The sequence below is a fragment of the Diospyros lotus genome, chromosome 13, assembly GCF_014633365.1.
Source record: "Diospyros lotus cultivar Yz01 chromosome 13, ASM1463336v1, whole genome shotgun sequence".
Lineage (NCBI taxonomy): Eukaryota > Viridiplantae > Streptophyta > Magnoliopsida > Ericales > Ebenaceae > Diospyros > Diospyros lotus.
Genome location: NC_068350.1, coordinates 8,720,133 through 8,740,796, shown reverse-complemented (window position 1 = coordinate 8,740,796; position 20,664 = coordinate 8,720,133). Strand labels below are relative to the sequence as shown.

Genomic DNA, 20,664 nt, shown 5'->3' with positions numbered 1-20,664 from the left:
CCTTACGAACCCCCCACCACCTGACTTATTCAGTGATAAGGAATAAACTCGGATATAATCCACGAACAACTGCACTAGAGGAGGATTCGAACCTGAGAACTAGGCTAGCCCACCTCTCCCAACTGACTGCTAATCTAAATAAAATAGTTGTGAGTTAGTATTTTTATTTAATTCACTTGCATGTGAGGCGATCTTAATTTATGCAATCAAGGTTTTAGCTTATGTACAAAAAATAGGGTTTCTATCCACTTTAATGGAATCTTCAAGTTCTTGATTTGAAGAGATTTGAAGAGAGTGGACACGAGCTCTTAAAAAGTTGGATTTTTATAAAATCTTATATGTTTTTGTACTTGATTGTTGTGTCCACTGCACATATCTATTCATCAACAAAGCACACATCAAACTCAATTTTAAAAGATAAAAAACTTAGAAAGAATTTTTTTAAACTAGAAACCTAATTCACTCCTCATCTCGGGGTTATTTTTCTAGGCATTAAGTGGTATTAGAGCATGTATATAATTTGTATTTATAATTTATTTAACATCATAAACTAAGAATGGCAATTATTATTATCGAAAATAAAACTGCTAAAGGTCAGTACACAAATAGGCAACCATTATTTAATTAATACAACTAATTACATTAATTTATTGGAAGACTAGAATAAAAATCTACTTACAAGCCGACGATGATGAAGCCTAGAAATTAATTAATCCATTAAAAAGGGTGTAGATGATCAGTTGCCTACTATAGTTGTGGAATATCTAAACATGCCTCGGAAGGTGAGAGGTAGCCACAAAGATTTAAAGTGCTATAGTGGGGATTTAAATGCATTAATCGGTTAGAAATTAGCAAATTAGATTTAGTCCATAAGAATGGAAACTTAAATGTAAAAATCAATTATGAATGGATGGAAAACATTACTTCTAGACATACTTAGGGGGTCCCCGCCACATCATCAGTCAAAATATGGCTTATATACTAAAATATAAGCGTACGTATTTCTATAAATCAAAAAGGAAAATAGTTAATTAGGAGACTCTAGATCATTAGGGGATCTAACATTTTGACACCTCATCAACAAATATTCCTTACTCTCGATACATGGATCATGATAATCGTGCGTGGTTAAGGACTTAATAGAAAAGCGTCGAGTTAATTAACTTAATTAGTTTATTATGTTTTAGCTAGGAAAATGACTTAATAAAAAATCACGAAATTCGGGCTACTTAAAAGTAAAGAATTTCAAGAAAAACGTTTGAGATTGATTACCAGCTTGTCAAGACTGGCAGAGTCTGCATGGCACGTACGGTTACATTAATTCTAGTCTTTAATTAATTCAAGTGGCTATTTTAAGTTAGAAAGTTGCGTCATTATGGAAGAATTATATTGAGTAATTAAAGGGATCTAAACTTAGGGGGTAAAACAATTAGAAACTAATTATTAAATATGCATGCTCTTAATACACACGTACGTAGGTCAAAAATCCGTCTTTTTAAGTTGGGCAAAAACCCGTTTAAGTAAGGAAGACAATAGTAGGTAATTGAGCCAGCCAGCCAGAATCAACCAATAATAATAATATTCCACTTGCAAGCTTGAAAGTTACAAGACAAGACTCGCCCATTCACCCTCTCGCTCCTAATTAAACCCAAATAATAATAATAATAATAATAATTAATAAACCAAAGCACATGTTTTCCATCAATTATTCTTGCTTGGAATGAAACTATATAAATATATATATATATATTTGTTAATAATTGCATTGAATCCATTATATGTGGTCCGTATATAATTTAGTAGCAACCCTAGGATCCGAGCTCAAGCTGCTCACCACGCAAGTCGGTGAGACCGCCATAGCCGCCGCTGCATTCAACGACGTCGCAGCCTGGATCTTCCTCGGACTAGCCGTACGTTGCCTTGGCTGGAAACGGCGGCGGTGAGCCCAAGAGCCCCTTGGTCTCCGTATGGATCCTCGTCTCCGGCGCTGAATTCGTCACGTTCATGCTTGTCGTCGTTCGGCCGGTGACGACGTGGGTGGCCAAGTCCTCGCCGAGGCACGACTGCACCGACGACGCATCCATATGCTTAACCCTCGCTGGAGTTATGGTAGCCGGCTTCATGACCGATCTCATAGGGATCCACGCCATCTTTGGAGCGCTTATTTTCGGATTAACGATACCGACAGGCGGGGAATTCGCCGGGAGATTGACAAAGAGGATTGAAGACTTCGTTTCGGGGCTATTGTTACCGCTGTATTTTGTGTCGAGTGGGTTGAAGACGGATATTGCAAAGATACAGAGGGTGGAGGCGTGGGGGATGCTGGCGTTGGTGATATCGACGGCCACCGCCGGGAAGGTTCTGGGGACATTCGTGGTGGCAATTTTGTGCAGGATTCCGGTGAGGGAATCGCTGACGCTCGGCGTGTTGATGAACACCAAAGGCTTGGTGGAGCCCATTGTCCTCAACATCCGCAGGGAGAAGGTGAGCTTTGAATTTTTTTTTTTTATGATCTAATGTCTGCCCCCCCCCCCCCCCCCCCCCCAAGTTTTAGAGGAATCCTGTCTTTCCCTTAATTGGGTCTGCAGATAAATTAAATGTGTGATCGTAAATTTATATACACCCAAACGAAGACATGCTCAGACTCCACCAAATAAGAGATTTATGTTTCTACCAAAAGTTAATTCCGAACACTCCCAAAAAAATTTGAAAACATTTGCCTCATGCCCGAGAGACGAGGTGTGTTAGTTATTATTTGATACCTTAACAGTCTTATTCTGTTCTTTTGGCTGTCTCTTGTCTTTTGGGGTGGGTGACGTGTTTAATTATTTTTTATTCTGTTGGCATTAAACATTAAAAGGTGTTTTTTTTAAAAAAAAAAAATCAGATATGCCCCATTTGGTAGGGTATGATCACCCTCAAACACAATGCACGGCAATACTAATAGAATTTGATTTTTAAAAAATGCTATTTTTAGGGGGTCCTTTCTTACAGTATAATGAGATCCAGGACTTAGAATATTATTCTAATTATTATCATCTCACACTTGACAAATTAAATATGTGGAAATTAAACAGGTACTTAACGACGAGATGTTTGCAATTTTAGTGATGATGGCACTCGTCACCACCTTCATGACAACTCCAACAGTCGTGGCCATATACAAACCGTCCGACCGCTGCCGTGCCGCCAATCGCCGGCGAGAAGAGAAATCCACGGCCACCGGGAAAATGCAAAACGAACTTCGCGTGCTCGCCTGCGTCCATGGCCCTGGCAACTCGACGTCCCTCATCAACCTCATAGAGACAACTCGTTCCACCGCCGTTAAAACTCTACGTCATGCAATTGGTCGAGCTCATGGAGCGGCCGTCCTCCATCCTCATGGTTCAACGAGCCAGAAAGAATGGCTTCCCATTTTTGTACAGGTTCATGGGGGCCGGGGCAGCTCACCACCAAATGGCGGCGGCGTTTAAGGCTGACACCCAGCTCCTCGGCCGTGTAACTGTTCAGCCGACCACGGCAATCTCCGCCATGGCCCATGACCTCGATGCATGAGGACATCTGCCACGTTGCCAAGGTGAAGACGGTGGCTATGATCACCTTGCCTTTTTACGTACAGAAAGGAGATGGAGAACAAGTGGAGAATGTTGGGCACAGTTGGAGAGGGGTTAACCAGAGGCTGCTGAAGAATGCACCGTGCTCGGTGGCGGTGTTCGTGGACCGGTGATTCCAGCAGAATCAGGCACCGGCCAACACAGTCCCAGCGAGGACAAGGGGGTGTCATATTCTTTGGGGGGGCTGACAATCGCGAAGCATTGAGGTTAGGCTGCAGGATGGCAGAGCATCCGGCAGTCAAGGTGACTGTCAAGAAATTTGTCCTGAAAACAGAGTTGCCATGGCCGGAGAAGGTAAGAATAAGATTGTGAGTACGTTTCTGATCATGTTTGTAGATAAGCAAAGCTAACTAGTGGGGTATGATCAGGAACCGGACGACACAACAACGAGAGACTTCTAGAGATGGTGGGATGGAACGGAGTACACAAAGACAGACGACGACAAACGATGTGGTAAAGGGGGGTATAGCGGCAGAAGCAGGCAATATGAGCTGCTGATAGTAGGGACGGGGAGGTTTCCACCAGCGGTGGCGGAAAAACTGGCGGGGGTGGATGCAGAGACACTGGAGCTCAGACCCATCGGAGATCTGCTAGCTTCGTCGGGGCAGGGAATGGTGCCCTCCGTGTTAGTGGTTCAACACCACCAGGAGGAGGTCAAAGTGCCTAAACAAATTTGGGACAAGGATGCTGCAGTGTGAAGACCTTTCAATCTATATATATAGGTAATGGTTTCTTGTGGTTGTAGCAGATTTAGCTGCCCTTAAGTTTTTATACTTACTGGTCATGTAAAATGAATAAGAAATAATCGTCAGCAGATAACGATGGATTTCTTGTTGGAGGGAATAATCGACAATTTACAGCAATAAAATTAGTGCTCACTTGCACAATTCAATGTTTAATTCTTTGACCATGAGATTAGATTGTCGAGAACACCTCATTTTTGGGCTGCTATAGTATGGTATACAGAATCTTTTACCCACTAAAAAAGAAGAAATACAGAACCTCTATAACTACGACCATCTTGACTGACTCTTGAGAGTGGAAGTAGAATATGTAGTACTGGTGGTGATTTTTGGTATCATATGCCTAACAATACCTTGTCCTGAAGTAACGGAAATCTTGCAATTACTAAGAACCCCATTCAAATCACATGATGCACCGGTTTAAAGAGAAAAAAAATAATAAGTACAATTGATGGAAATTATAAGAAATCCATTGAACTACAGTTACAAATTTGAGAGCAATCTAAATTCACAAGTCACAAACAGTAATCCTCAACACACTCAACGCAAGCAGATGTCCTCTTGTGTTGGGCAATTTAGCCCACGGGTGTTCACAATTATACATATATGTAAACTATTCTCTGATAGAAAATCCTTCCCAACTGGGTGCAAAGGAAAATTCTATTGAGGTCCTGACCCAAAAAAATTAGAGGAATAAAAAAGGGCAAGAAATTTGATCATAGTGTACTAACCTTAAAGAAAGCCGCCATCAGTCCACTTGTCATCTGATTTTCCATTCTGGCCAACAGCTTTGACATTAGGTGCGCTCTGGTAAAAATTATCAAATCCATCATCTTTTTCATCATCCCAACCGGACCAGGCATCCCCATTGGTAGGTGCTGCACCCTTAGCAGGTTCGGCTTTTCTATTGTCTTTGTGGTCCCAATCATCCCAAGAGCCTGAACTAACAGAATTAAAATGTGAATCACCTTTTCTATTGTCTTTGCTGTCCCAATCATCCCAAGAGCCCGAAATGGCAGAATTAAAATGTGAACCAGACGAGGATTGCCCTCCTCCAGAATTCCATCCTCCTTTTGACTCGTGTGAAAACTCCTGATAGTACCCGTTTCCTCCACTCTCGTTTCCTTGCCACCCATCAGCCTTCCAGTTAACACCGTCCTTGGTGTACTCTTCCACCTTCTGTGAGGCCAATGCCATGACCCCTTTCATGATTCCCCATGTCCTCTGTCCAATCTCTGTTGTTTTTGCCGTGACGATATTGACTGTTTCGTTCACCTTGGTATCATAGCCCCCTTCTTTGACCTATAGGACATGACTTTCCAAATAATTATCAAAAGAAAAAGAAGGTAATTGTTGATCTATTCATATTTAGCAATAATAATTTATATTTTATTGTTGGCAAGCCCAAGATAGTTACAAGCACGCAATAGATTAACAAAGAACTTCCAGTGAACAAAACACATTTTGGCAAAAGGGAAATTCAAGAAAAATTGCCAAACAGACATTGAAAATGAAATATTGTCTTGGTGGATGGAGGAAAAAAGCCCAGGATATACAGAGACGCCATAAAATCCAAAGGCTTCGAGTTGAGCAGATCCAAAACCAAATGTATGGAACGTACATTTAGTAAAACTAGAGATTTTAATAATGTTATGGTGAGACTTGAAAATCAAGTCACTCTAAGAAAAATCAGTTCAAAGATATTGAAGTAATTATCCAAAAAGATGACAACGATATTAAAAATGTTACTCACAAAATTAAGGCATGATGATTAAAATGGAGAAGTGTTTCTGGTGCTTTATAGAGCTGTAGGATCCTTTTTTAAAGGTAAAAGAGAAGTTTTATCAAATAACTATAAAATCAACACTATTGTATGGCACAAAATGTTGGGCAATGAAGTATTAGCATGTGCAAAATATGCGTAAATGAGATGAGGAAGTTAGGCGAATGTGCGGCCATACAAGAAAAGACAAAATTAGAAGTTATCTGTAATATGTGCCTCCTATTGAGATATGTGTGACTCAATCAAGATAATTTGATCAAACAAGAAGAATAAAAATAAATGTTCCTGTAAGGGGAGTGAATAAAATGAAAGAAGTGTGTAGCAAAGGAGTGGAGGAAAACTAAAAACTTAAAAAAAAAATTAGGTGAGAAAGTCTGAAGTATAACATGGATTATAATGGGATCACAGAAATCATTAGAATCCATGTCACCGACCACACGGCACACTCCAAGTGGGATTAAGGTTTAGCATGTTTTCGTTGGTTGTTAGGAAAGCCAAGAGCTTCTTCAAACAAAGATGTATTTATTAAGTCCAAGTGAATAAATAATAAATAATCATGAGATCAGGTATTTCTTTTCCATGGAGTAAGGAAGACCAGCAGATGCATTTAGTACTTGGCTTCGTACTTTTTTGGGTAAACAACATTATTGGTTCCTAAACTTTATGCTTCGTAACAAATTAGTCTGTGTATTTTAACTTGTCTATTAACAAACATTAAACTTTTAATCTTGTTACAATTTAGTCCCCTATTAAAAATTCCTTCAAAAAATTATGATATAGAAGATACATAAAATAAAGAAAATGAAAAATACAAAAGTAGTGATTGCCAAGAGCCACCGCTACTGACCCAACAGTGGAAGAACCCATTGTTGGGTTCTTTCTTATTCAAAAATTGTTGGCTTTTCTTCCAAGTCACTTTTCCTTTAATTTCTCAGAAAATTCCTGCCAAAATCAAAGAGATTCTTCTCTTTGCCTACCAAAATTTTACTGCAATTTCATATATATGTGAAACTATGTATGTATATATATATGTATGTATAGAATAGAATCTTCAAAAAGTTAGTGACAGTTGCCGACAACCAGTACTTATTTGTTTTCATTTTTTATTTTTTTTATTTTATATATCCACAATGTGATAATTTTTTAATAGAGTCCGACAAAATTTTTTTTAAAGAGGAACTAAATTGTAACAAAATTAAAAGTTTAATAGTTTCTATAAGACAAATTGAAGTACAAACAGAAGGCCCAACTATATTATTTACCCTTTCTTTTCTCATTAAGAGATTATTATGAAGATATCCAATACAAAATGATGCTCTTTTGCTTCTCCAAAGCAAACAAAGCCAAGTGTGCTGGATATGGCAGCACATAATTTTACCGCCATTGTACCTTTTATGAGTCCCAGCATTCTATCATTGTTGTGTAAATACCTCTGTATAACCATTTTTTCTCTCGTTGCAACTTGATTCCTCCCCTTGAATAAATAATGAATTCACTAAGTTAAAAGAGTTATTATCTCATGTAGAGACAAAGGACTCTAAAGTTATTATTCTCCATTCTATGTTCACAATATATTTTGATGGTCAAACCTATGATCACAAAGGGTTGCGACTATATTTAAAAGTATCCTCCATACACTATAGTTCCTACAACTAAAAGAGGAAAACTCTTAACATAGGATATAATGGTCTTACATAGGATATGACCATGGATAGAGCTGATTGAAAAAATCTAGAACCCATGTAGTCGAACCCACCTAATCAGATTAAAGCTTGTAATTATTGTTGTGGAATGTGAGACCATCTTATGTGTAACACTCCGTTGCTTTGGAGTATTTGAGAAATTAATGAAGAAAATCATGAATTAAAGATTTTAGATTATAAGCATAGTTGGCAATACAATACTGGACAAAGTACCAGATTGCATTGGTACAATATTACCGGACAACATTCAGTATTGTTTCAAAAATATCACTATAATAAAATTAAAGAATATGTTATAAAAGTATATATGGTCATAAGAAATTTTACATATAAAATGACATAAAAACATATAAAAACAATCACTATTATCAAAAATTTATCATAAACAAATAATATAAAGTAGTAATATAATGATTCATTGATTTAAATGCATTCAAATCAATATACAAATTATACAGACTGTTAAATTATACAGTTAATAATATAACACATAAATGTGACATAAAAAGATATCTTTTTTTACAAAGACTCAGGATTAAGAAATGTAATTCATACCTTTAACATCTAAATGCAAAATACCAGTAGTTATCTTTTTTTTTTGTAATTTTCTTTTTACCACAAAATTACAAAAAAAAATATAAACAAAAAGATAATTATTGGTATTTTGCATTTAGATGTTAAAGGTCAAAAAATTACAAAAAGAAAATTAAAAAGGATAGATGTCAAATAATATATATAACACTTTGCATATACATTATAAAAATATGGTCTACAATATATAGTATATACTTTACATATTTATAAAAATAAAAAACATGCAGGGACAAAGGCCCCTGTGGATTAAAGAGATTTCTAGTACCAATGGTACACTGCTACCTACTAATTAATGCTAGTAACATCTAGTTTTTAAGTTGGGGTGGAACACACAATTTCATGTACCAAATTAGGTCCGATACAGTATTCATACTATGATTATAAGCCTATCAAGAGGTCAGAATATCCCTTAACACTTTAAGCTGGTGAATCAAATGAAAAAGTGAGTAGACTCAAGATTATCAAAAGGCAAGGAGAAGCTGTCAAAAGTTGTAAACAATAGACAGGTGTCACCAATCTGAAGAATAGACAACAGTATGAGTGAGACAATCAGAAGAATTGATGAACTGTTGAAAGAAGAACGACACTGTCAACAGTTCTGGTCAACCAATTGAAAGTTGGACAAAGTGCCAATAGTTTTCTGAGCTGGAAGTGATGTCACTCTGGTTTTAGGTGAATTTGTGTATTAAAGTGATACAGGGCACGTCTTTGAGCTCCATTGTGACTTTGAGAGAGTGACATATATCATGTAATTGTTTGGATAAGCAAGAGGTGGAGCTCTATGATGAGTTGTGTGGCCCTTTTCCTTGAAGAAACTCTTGTATTGGCTGGAAAAGAGAGTGCAAGAGAGATATGCAGAGGAAGGTGGAAATAGAAGGAGACACTCTCACAGTTTATTAGAATTTTGAAGAAGAGCTAAACAAGGAGATGAATCAACTGGTTTTAGTATTCTATTTCCTGTGAGGTAAGTTTTGCTTGCTGGAATAGAAGTTGATTGATATATGACAGACAGAAACTGCAATTCTTCGGTTTGTTGCTGGATTGGAAAGTAACCAGCTGCTGGACATTCAAAGGGTCCAGCTGAGAGCCAAGAAGCTATCTTGTTGAAGTGAGAACAAGAACTCAGCAAAAAGTTGGCACAGTAGCATGTTATGCGGTGCATGTTGCATATGTGTCACATCTGCACTGTTATCTTACTAGGCCTTGCAGCTCTTGTGGTTTATGTTAACCACAGATATTGGGCAGGAGATGCCACTGACCAGATGTATTTTGAGGACTTGTGGGCTCACTGTTATGTGTTGGACCTACATGCAGTAGCATATGCTGTTAGGTCGTACTTTTGGCTACTGTTTCTGGATGCCACTGGACATATGTTTTGATGTCTTGTTAACAAATCTGGGTCATGTAACTGAAAACCTCTATGGTATGTATGGCAATGCAATTGGGCATGCATCAAAGTTTATAGTCAATGAATTGTATTTAGGGGTGAAACAAGCTTGAGATAGCTGAAAAAGCTTGAATAATTGTCCTATAGGCATGAATGTAATATATACACCCTAGCTGCTAATAATTCTCCTACAATTTAGGAGAAGATATAAAGTATCTACTTCCTAGAAACTAGGAATTTTATCTCCTAAAACTTAGGAAATAAATTCAAACTTATACAACAATATCTATAATTTAAAAATACAACATTTAAACTCTTGGAATTATCTATTTTTAAAACTGGAGCAGCTTCTAGATTCTTATCACTTTTTCCGAGTTTCTCCAAGAAGGGGTGTGCATAATTTGGTCCAAACTGTTAAACCATGGTTTATGTTTTTTTACAAATCAATTTGGTTTGGCATTTCTTATAAAAAAACAGTTTATAGTTTGGTTTTGATTTATGTCACAGAAAACCACAAACCAATCCATAAACCATTTTAAACGATTTTACATATTATATATTTACTTAAAAATATATCTTTTATCTTGTACCAAAAAATTATTCTAATGACAAAAGGATTAATCTTTTAGTTTAAAAATTTGTATATAAACTTTATATAAATACATTATGCAAATCATTTTCATTTTAACTTTGCACAAAAATTTATATAAAAAAAAACTATCATAAAAAGCAAAAATCTAATAACTAAGAGCAAAGAATTCCAAACAAAAAATACTAAGGGTAGAAAATCAAAAAGAGTAACAATCTAAACTTATTAAAAACCTAAAGCAATATAAACACTCAAACAATGATAATTAATGTATTAATAAAATATGTTGCTTCATCAAAAAAAAATAAAATATGTTGTTTACAAAGAATATATATAACTTTTATATTGTTCAAACCACATTTTGAACCAAACCAAACTGCAATTTTTATAGTTTGATTTGGTCTGATTTCATTAGTATAACAGTTTGGTTTGGTTTGATATGGAATTTCTTCAAACTGTAATCTGTGGTCTGGTTTCTAAATTCTTTCAAACCGGACCAAACAAAACCGTGCACACACCTAATTGTAACAAGCACGCATCTTGTATGCGTGTATTGGGTTGGGAGCACTTTATCACATGCATGTGATAATGAATGTGATACTTAGTGAAAAGATGATTCTATTATAACAAGCATTATAGAGGGTACCTAGAAGATGTCAACTGGGCATTGTAACTACCAAGAAACAGCAGTCTACTATCGATGGTTAGGATTAAAGTTTCACCAATCGGAGGGTACAACTGAAATCCAAGGGCCTAGACACCGGCAAAGTCAAGGACTATAACATTGATCATACAGATGGATTAAATGGGACCTCAAAGCATAATATTGGGCCTAACAACATAAGCCCAGCAGTTCAAGTAGGCTGGAAACTGTTGCATGTAAATGAAAGAAATTCTAACACCAACAGGCTAGAAGTTAGAATCCCTAGCAATTCTCATAGAAGTGTCACAGGATTGTGCCTCAGTTGGAGCAAGGTTCAACAACATGCTATCAAAATGCCCTATTTATAGGGGGTGAGCCTTGATAGCAACGATAAGGTTGCTCATTGTGATTGGAAGGTTATGTGTTCAAGTTATGGTAACAGACTCTTTCTAAAGCAAGAGTAATGCTTCGCAAAAATGACCTCCCCTAACCCTCGCAAAGTGGGAAACTTTTTGTGCCCTCAAAATGCCTTTTTTTGTAAATGAGCTCATCATGCTTATACTATGTTCAAAGAAGTGAAATGAGCACTTGGTCACATACAAAAATGGCTTACCATCTACATTATAGATTACTTTTCTTATGAAAAATTATCACTTGTGTTGTAAGGATTGCAAAATTATATCAAGAGATGCCTATTGCCTAACCACTCAACATAGGCTTATGGTCCTTGATGTCATACGAAAAATGGAGAATAGAAAATGACATAAAATGAAGACCGTGATCAGATGGTGGGATTTAAAAGGTGAAAAACAAGTTATTTTCAATATGTGTGTATGCGTGCGTGGCAAAAGAGATTGGACTACGGAAGAAGAAGCTAACCTGAAAGCAGATTGAGATGGCTACTGCTATTTGAAATGCAACAACAATAGTTATGGGAGAGTCAACAAGAAAAGCTTCAAACCAAGAAAAGTTATGGTGGTAGAATAAAGAGTTTTGAAAAAAAACAAAAAACAAAATCAATAGAGCTTGCAACAAGACTTTACATATGTCATAACAAAGAAACTTAAAAAGGCATATTTTGGCAAAAGAAGAAGAAAAGATAGCAATTAATGAAGTAAAGTCAAAATCTTATGAATATAAAACCAACTTGACACAGGTGATGAAAGGAATATGTGTGCATGTGTGTGTGTGTTGGCTAAAGCAAGAGAAACAAAAATAAAGAATCTAAACCAAGTGAACTACATAATTATGAAAATCAAAACATGCGAGTAAATGAGGGAGTGATCAAGGAGAAATGGGAAGAGTATTTATGAAAGTTACTCAATGAAGTTATCTTAGTAACTCAAAAGAAAATATGAATACATGTTCACTAGAAGTATTTTGTCTAAATCAATAAAGCAAGCTATTATTAAAACAATTGGAAGATGGTATTGTCATGGACCTAAGGTTTAGCCCAAGGTTTAAAAGGTAATTGGAAGGAATTGGGGGAGTTAGATCATAAGAAATGGGAGGGAATTAGGGAAGAACAAAAACAAAGAGAGAGATTAGGGAGAACCGGGAGAACGAGAGGGAAATTGAGAGGGACGAAAATCAGATTTCATTCAAAAATATTCTTCTATGTCTTGAATGAGATTGGATCAGCCTTATATACTGATCTGGTAGCTAAGGTTTAGTGCCAATAAAGCCGTCAAATATTCAAATCAGTACAATTGAAGGCATTTATCCTTTAGTTACAACCCACTACAACTACCATACAACTAAAAGGGAATTCAAATATTATCTAATTATTACTATGTTCTTGGGTCATGACAATTTTTCCTACTTAGAAAGAGTTCTTGTCCCCAAGAACTTGCTGCAGTTGGTCCCATTTCGTCACCCAATCCTGACTTGCTCTTCCTCTCCTTCTCTTTCATCCTCTAGCCCTTCTATATGTAGTAACCGTTCCCTACACCTATGACCTGGGCTAAACTGTTCTCCACAACAGTAGCACAACCCTGCCTATCTCCTTTGTTCCATTAGAAGAGACTTAGTTGAATTAGAAGAGACTTAGTTGAATTAGGGTTAGTATAAATCCCATGATTTGGATTTCCCTTCAGTTGAGAACTATTTGCAAGATGAATTTTGATTAGGGGCTAGTGTTTCTTCATAAGGGCTTCCTCGGTCATTTCCTGTAATCACGCACTTTCTACAGCATGTTTGACGGACTGTGGCTGAAACATCTTGATTGTAGGTCTCAATTCTTCGCTCAAGCCGCTGATGAAGCTTGAAACGTAGTACCCTTCCGTTAGGTAGGGATTAAGGATCAACATGAGCAATTTAAGTTCCCCAAACTTAAGCTAATACGACTGTACTGTCCCCTCCTGCCTCAGTTTTTCAAATTCTTCCACAACATCCATCATATTCCAATCTCCAAAATGCTCGAACAGGTCATCCACGAATTCTGCCCACTAATAGCCTTCCTTTCCCCGACTCCACCCCTAAAACCAGGCATCTCCAACATCATTGAGGTAGGCAGTGGCCAAAGTGACCTTCTGATGTTCGGGCACATTATACACACTAAACATTCGTTCACAACGCCTCACCCACCATCTTGGGTTTTGGCCATCAAACAATGGAATCTCTAGTTTCGACATAGGGAAATCGGGCTGATTAGTGGTAGCTGGAGCTCCTCGCCTCCTCTCCAAAGTATTTTCTTCTACCAATGGTGGATCCACATCAAATTCAGACGAGCCCTCGGACCGATGGGCCATTCCATGCCTGGGAAGGATTGGCTATGACCTCTCTCTAGGAGGAAATCTAAGAAATAGCCTTACCAAATTTTAGCCAGTGATCATCATCATGAATTGCTGCATCTATTCATGCATTTGATCGCGTAGCAAATTGTGCTGATTTCGACTCTCCTTGCTCCATCGTTCCATTACTCCTCCTATCCTCCTTTCCACCACTAATTCCATAGATGCCTCCAAAGTTCCCAATCGAACCTGTATGTCTGTCACCATAGTCGTGACTAGTTGTAACTGCGACTCCATTTGCTTCATTCGAGTGTCGTCAGCCATTGTGAAGAGGTTGCTAATGAGATCATTAGCCAAAGACCTTGCTCTAGTCAGATATCCTAAAAATCAGCAATTCAATCTCCTCTACTCACTTGAATCAAATAGATCTAAATTACCTCCGCAAATCAATATGCTCTGTTGCACTCTTTTTAACAATACGATCGATTTTTGTTGCGGCCAGGAATCAATCGGAAATTGCCTGGATAGATACTCAATCAGCTCTATTGTGGCTTCCTAAGGGTCGCCTACTCTCCACTTCCAAAGTCACCAAAATTTCGTCACTGAAACGGCTTTTATAAATCGCCTATTACAGTTGCAATCAACTGGCTCTGCTTCGCCTTCCTTGTTCAACTGCAATGCTTCCTGTTTCAATTGCAAAATTCGAACGCAAACTGCCAGAAATTAGCCTAGCGCGCCAGGATCTACTTCGCCTATCAATCAACGTATACTTGCTTGGAACATAGGAATTGGATTCGCTAGACCTACTTCTGAAGTCGCCTTCCTAAATCACTAAATGCTCTGAGGTTGCCTTCTTGAATTGCAACTGTAGCAGCTGGAGTTCGTCGATTCTGTCACAACTAAGAGAGTTCGTTGAAATCATAGTCGGAGCCCGCCCACCTTGCTTCTCTATCAATTCCAAACAGGAAAGACCAAAATTCACAGTGGCAAATTGATCAAAGATCGCCTAAACCTGCTAGCTATCGAGATTGTTGAATCACCAGAATTCTTGAATTCGCCAACTTTATCGAATTCGCTAGAATCGACGAATCTCTGCTCAATCAATTCCGCCGAGAGTCGTCGAAATCAACTACCAAAATTTCATGAACCACAATCGAAGAACGACTGCTCTGATACCAATTGTCATAGACCTAGGGTTTAAAAGGTAATTGAAAGGAATTGGGGGAGTTAGATCAGAAGAAATGGGAGGGAATTAGGGAAGAACAGAAACAAAGAGATTAGGGAGAACCGGGAGAACGAGAGGGAAATTGAGAGAGATGGAAATCAGATTTCATTCAAAATATTCTTCTATGTCTTGAATGAGATTGGAACAGCCTTATATACGATCTAGCAGCTAAGGTTTGGCACCAATAGGGCTGCCAAATATTCAAATCAGTATAGTTGAAGGCATTTGTCCTTTAGTTATAACCTACTACAACTACCATACAACTAAAAGGGAATTCAAATATTATCTAATTACTACTATATCCTTGGGTCATGACAAGTATTTGTGGTTAAATAATTGGATCAGATAATATCCTTACAAAAGCATGGATATATACAAGAGATGGCATTTTTTTAGTTAACCAAATTATTTAATGTGATCTTTAAATCAAAAAAGAAACCAAAAGAGTAGAGAAAGAGCACTTTAGTGCCTATTTAAGAAAAAAGAAAATGTTCAAAGTTGTAAAACTAAGAGAGATCAAGCCAATGAGTCACACTACGAAACTTTAGGAGAGAATAATCAACCAGAGGTTTAAGGATAAAAACCAAGATCTTTGAAAACCAATTTAGTTGAGTCGGGTAGGTCAAGAACTTAATTTATTTACATATTGAAAAATCTAATTTAGAGATAAACAAAAAGATTGGCATATGATATTTACAAATGAGAAAAGAAAGGCCTATGACACCTAAGGAATGTGTTATAGAAGAAAAGAGACCATATTTCTTATATACAAGTTGTCTAGGACATCTATCATCAGGCAAAAATATGTACTAAGACTTATAGAGGAGATATTGAAACTTTTCGATTACAATTGGATCACATCTGAGACCTACATAGAAACTTTACCTCTTACTTTTGTAATGGATGAACTCACAAAAGTACATCTAAGAAAAGTTTGGTATATCCTATTTGTAGACGACAGTATCTTCATGGATGAAATAAAAATAAGGCATGAATAATAAATTTTAAATATGGAGAAAAACCTTAAAATTCAAAGGCTGAAAGTTGGGTAGGTTGAAAACTGAATATGTGAAATGTAAGTTTAGTAAAAAAATATATATCTATTCTGGATGATGTCATTGTGAGACTTGGAAATCAAGTTAGCCTAAGAAAAAAAAATCAGTTTAAAATATCTTGAATCAATTGTTCAAACGAAAGGGAGAAAGCTCTAGCTTTTTTTGTATAGTTTATAAGCTATCTCAAAAAAGCTAGAGCCTAGAGTTGACCAAGTTAAAGACCAAAATGCCTTTCTTAAAATCTAAAATTTACGACAGAAAGCTCTAGAGCTTATAAGCTCCCATAATTTGAGCTAAGCCAACCAACCTCTAAGTTAACATTTAGTGTCCAAGGATAAATTTATTTATCAATTGCAAAAGGTGGTTTGGATATTAGGAAGATTGGCTTTTTCAACAAAGGGCTTCCAATAAATGGCAATGGAGGTTCACTTTATAGGTCAATAGTCCATAAAGCATGATTGTCAAAGGTCCAAGACACACTAAGGCACAAATTTGTATTTGGGACCCAAGTGTGAGGGCCAAGGCAAAGCATGAGCCTCAAGCACATAAATACTTATACACTATTCTTTTCAATATGTATAAGGAGGTAGATAAAAACTCATAAAATCATAAATGACAACTAACCCACCCTATAATAACAACTAATATTATTGCAAAAAGAAAAAAGTTCCTTTTTGCAATTAGTTTCTTCTAACTGCAAAAGAGATTAGAAGAAAGAAAAATTATAGCAAAACACATAACAAAAACAATTACAGGAAAACAATTAGTTTCTTCTAATTGTAAAATAAATTAGAAGAAAGAAAAAAATTACAGCAAAACACACAGAATAAAAAGTTGTAAAAAAACAATTAGTTTCTTTTAAATTGAGAAAGAAATTAGAAGAGAAAAAAAAATCAATAGATCACACAATGAAAATTTTGTTTCTTAGCAATTAGTTTCTTCCCAATTGCAACACAAATTAGAAGAAAGAAAAAAAAAAATTAGACTAGAACGCATAGCAAAAAAACAATTCCAACATAGAATTAGTTTAGAAAAATTGCAAAAGAAATTAGAAGTAAAAAACAAAAATGAAGCAAAACGCTGACATGAGTAGTTCTCCAGCGAGTGAACATCACTACCAAAGGATCCTAGCAACTAGGAGATCCGACAAACCTCCGACTTACACCGCTAGGTTTGCCTCTCACTGATATACAAGAATATGCAATCAAATCAACAAGAAAGAAGATCTAAGATGACAAATGGAAAAGAAATAGAGTTTTAGCACACTTACATATACAAGGAACGTGCCTCATGCACCTTGAGCAAGCACACGCCGCGCCCAGGCAACACCTCAAGCATGGCACAACACCTTAATGGTGATGAGGCACATAGAGCTGCACCTCGCACCGTTTTACAACTTTGCCACCAAAGGACAATGCCAGTAGTGAGTAGCCAAATATGATGTTTGGGCAGCTTGGGCAATTAGGAGCCCTTATTGTTCATTTCTTTCATAGGATATCATATTTACTTAGAAGAGTTCTCAAGGTTTACCCAAGTCCTTGTAGTGAATGAGTTGGGACACATTCTTGTTGGTTAGTTGCTGCGAGCCTAAGGCTCTTGCAATGTCTTCTCTAACATTTCTCAATTAGCTACGACTAAGGAGGTTACCATCACTAATGTTTCATGTTACTCTCTAATCCCAATATCTTGTCACAAATGTTTAGACAAAACATGAAAGATTGGGAGATTGATTATATACACATTAGAAAATTCCAGGGAAAAATGCAATCATTTCAATCCACTCTTGTACTTTATGGTTGAGGAAATCCTTCTACTAGCTGCATGAATTGTAAGTTGAAGACTTACCTACCAGGAAAGCAAATGGAATGGAAGAAGAATGGTAAAAGAGATTTAAAATAAAAAGATATTAAAAAGACAGAGAAAGAAGAAAATTGGCAATAAACTCTTTGACGTGACATGAAATCTAATAGCTTTACAAAAGATATAGTCATTGATAGACATGATTGGAAAGCTAAAACGTTGTGGATCCAACCTCACATTGTAGGATTAAAGCTAGTGATGATGAACCAGTCATGCCGCCATTCTCACAATTAATAATTCAAGGAGAAAAGAAGCGAAAATGACTGAACCACCACATCTTTCATTGCCTGGTGGCTTTGGCATACAGGGTCTGATTATATCTATTTGATGGCTATTGTTTTAAATTATTGAATCTCAAAGAGTAGAGGTTGCCCTTCAAGGAGGTATAGACTTGCCTAGCTTATCACTCCCTTCTATGTGGTGTGATGTATGCATTGTAAAAAAACCTTTGTGCTAGATGGTTCAGAGAATCCGATTCTCTAACTATCTTATTTTCCTTTATTCTTCACCATGAACAGTTGCTCCCTTTTCTTTTCTATTCTTTTATTTTCTTTTTTTTTATGCTGTTCTTGAATGGGTTGTCCATGCCTACAGAAACATAATACTCAGTTTCTTTTTTTGTATTTGTTTTTACCTGGTTCACCCTTAAGTAGTTCTTCCCCAATGCATTTTACTTATAAGAAAAAGCAATTGAAAAATGGTCATGGCATTGTAGATAATCAAAGTCTAAGATGTCTCTCATTATATGACTCAAAGAAGCATCCATGAATAAGGCTCTCCAACCAACATGCTCAATAATGATCATTAGCAAAGAAGAAAATCTAAAAAGAGTTGAAAACCAAAGTTGTGCAAAAGTTAACTAAATATCAACAAAATTTAACAATATAAGAAAATCTAAAGGACTTGAAATTCCTAGTTGTGCAAGCAGTTGAGACAATATCAACACAAAGAAGAAAGATTGTGTGGCAAGAAACTTTCATTTATAAAATAATCAGAACTATTGGGCCTATATAAAGAAATCAGAAGCTAAATAAATATCAACGAAATTTAACACTACAAGAAAATCTAAAGGAGTTGAAGATCCTTGTTGTGCAAGCAGTTGAGGCAATATAAACACAAAGAACAAAGATTGTATAGCAAAAAACTTTCATTTATAAGAAATCCCTTTAATTAGTCATTTGACAAGAATCAGAAGTACTGGTATAGCAAAATCTTATGCAAATTGAAGCAAATAAAGAGCCAAGTACCTTGGAACTGAATTCCTTTGTGCCTGCTTGAACAGCAGTGGCCGCGGACTGAGCTGCAGATGCAGCTACCACAGAGAACCTACCAAATCCCTGCACAACACGTATTAAATCAAACAAGATTAAGCAATAAACAAAAAGATCAATCCTTTAAATTACGTTGAAATACACCATTCAACTCACCTGCGTAACAGCAGACAACACATCGCCTTGCGAATTATTTCTTGGCGCTGGGGCCGGACTCGACCCAAAACCTACATACTTCCCACCTTGCGAGGGCGGCAGACCTTCGGGCCGCGACTCGTTTTCCGCCTTTTTCCTCGCAAAAAAGGTCTCCTTATTCGCAGCCGAAGCTTCCAACTGCGACCGCGTATATATATCCTCCGTAGACTTTGACCTCGCAGGCCCGCCCCGGCCGCCGCCGCTACCGGTGCTCCTGAAATCGCTCACTGACTGGTTTCTCCTCACATCAGCACCAGCCGATCTGGCTCCTCCCTCGTCATAACTATCCCAACTATCCCATCCACCCCCAAAATTAGTACCACTGCCGCCGCCACCGCTCAACGGCGGTTTCTGTAAATTTTCCTTCACGACGGGTGGATCGCGCCAGGGGCGCCCCTCCGCGAGGGCTTGAATGCGATCACGGTAAACAGACGCGGCCTTAGAATTATATTTTGCGACGATATCGGTTTCCTTAGGAATCCCGTACTGAGAAAGGAAGGCGTTAAGCTTCTCGTTGCCACCAGCCTCCATTTTCTTCAGCTGGATCTCCGACCACGAGTCCATGGTGACCGATCGGACGAAGCTGATGTGAACTCCGAGGCCCCGGTGCTTCCCCGAGCACTCCAAGCACATGAAAACGCCGTATGAAACCGAAGCCCACTGCGGATTCTTCTGCGCGCAGTCGACGCATATCTTGTTCGCCGGCTGCGATTGCAGATCCCGGAGGCGTCTTGATGCCGCCATTGTCGCAATCGTCCGATTCGATCCCTGACGATTTGGATCTGCAGATAAACCTAAAGATCTGATATCTTTGTCTGGAGAAAAATGGCTAGCTATTGGATCCTTGAGAGAGAAGGATGGATCGAGAAAGAGAGGCGTCTGAGGACGACCTTTCTTCCTCTTTCTCAGGGATTGCGAGGGGAGAAGAGGGATGGTGCGGGATTGCCGACAGCGTTAAAAACGCACCAGGTTGGTAACCGCTCGGCCTCAGGTGCACACAAATTATGTGCACTTTGATGAGCTGTCTCGGTCTGTAACCCACACACATGGTCTCCAAGTCATTTTTATTATTTTTTTTCATTCTAATAAACAAATAGTGAATAATTGTTGTATAATAAACAAAGGCAAGTTAAAAGATTAGAAGTCTAAAATAATATTTTGGGTTGAAATAAGATTTCGTTCTCTTTATTGTTTTCAAGTTATTTTTAATTTTTAGTTTTTTAAAATAAAGAAAACTCATTCTCTTTACTATTTTTAAAAATACATTTTT

The 20,664-nt window shown here is 37.4% G+C and overlaps 1 protein-coding gene and 1 pseudogene across 1 annotated transcript; one reads left to right on the top strand and one right to left on the bottom strand.

The window, feature by feature from the left end:
- Positions 1 to 1,778: 1,778 nt before the first annotated feature.
- Positions 1,779 to 4,608, top strand: LOC127788020 (cation/H(+) antiporter 20-like; annotated as a pseudogene).
- A 168-nt stretch (positions 4,609 to 4,776) lies between these two features.
- On the bottom strand, positions 4,777 to 20,334 carry LOC127788457 (probable ADP-ribosylation factor GTPase-activating protein AGD6). Its single transcript, XM_052316730.1, has 3 exons — positions 19,356 to 20,334; positions 19,176 to 19,265; positions 4,777 to 5,659 (listed from the first exon to the last, which is right to left on the bottom strand). Exons 1-3 carry the CDS (start codon positions 20,136 to 20,138, stop codon positions 5,090 to 5,092), a joined length of 1,443 nt encoding a protein of 480 aa, XP_052172690.1. The 5' UTR covers positions 20,139 to 20,334; the 3' UTR covers positions 4,777 to 5,089.
- Between the last annotated feature and the right edge of the window lie 330 nt (positions 20,335 to 20,664).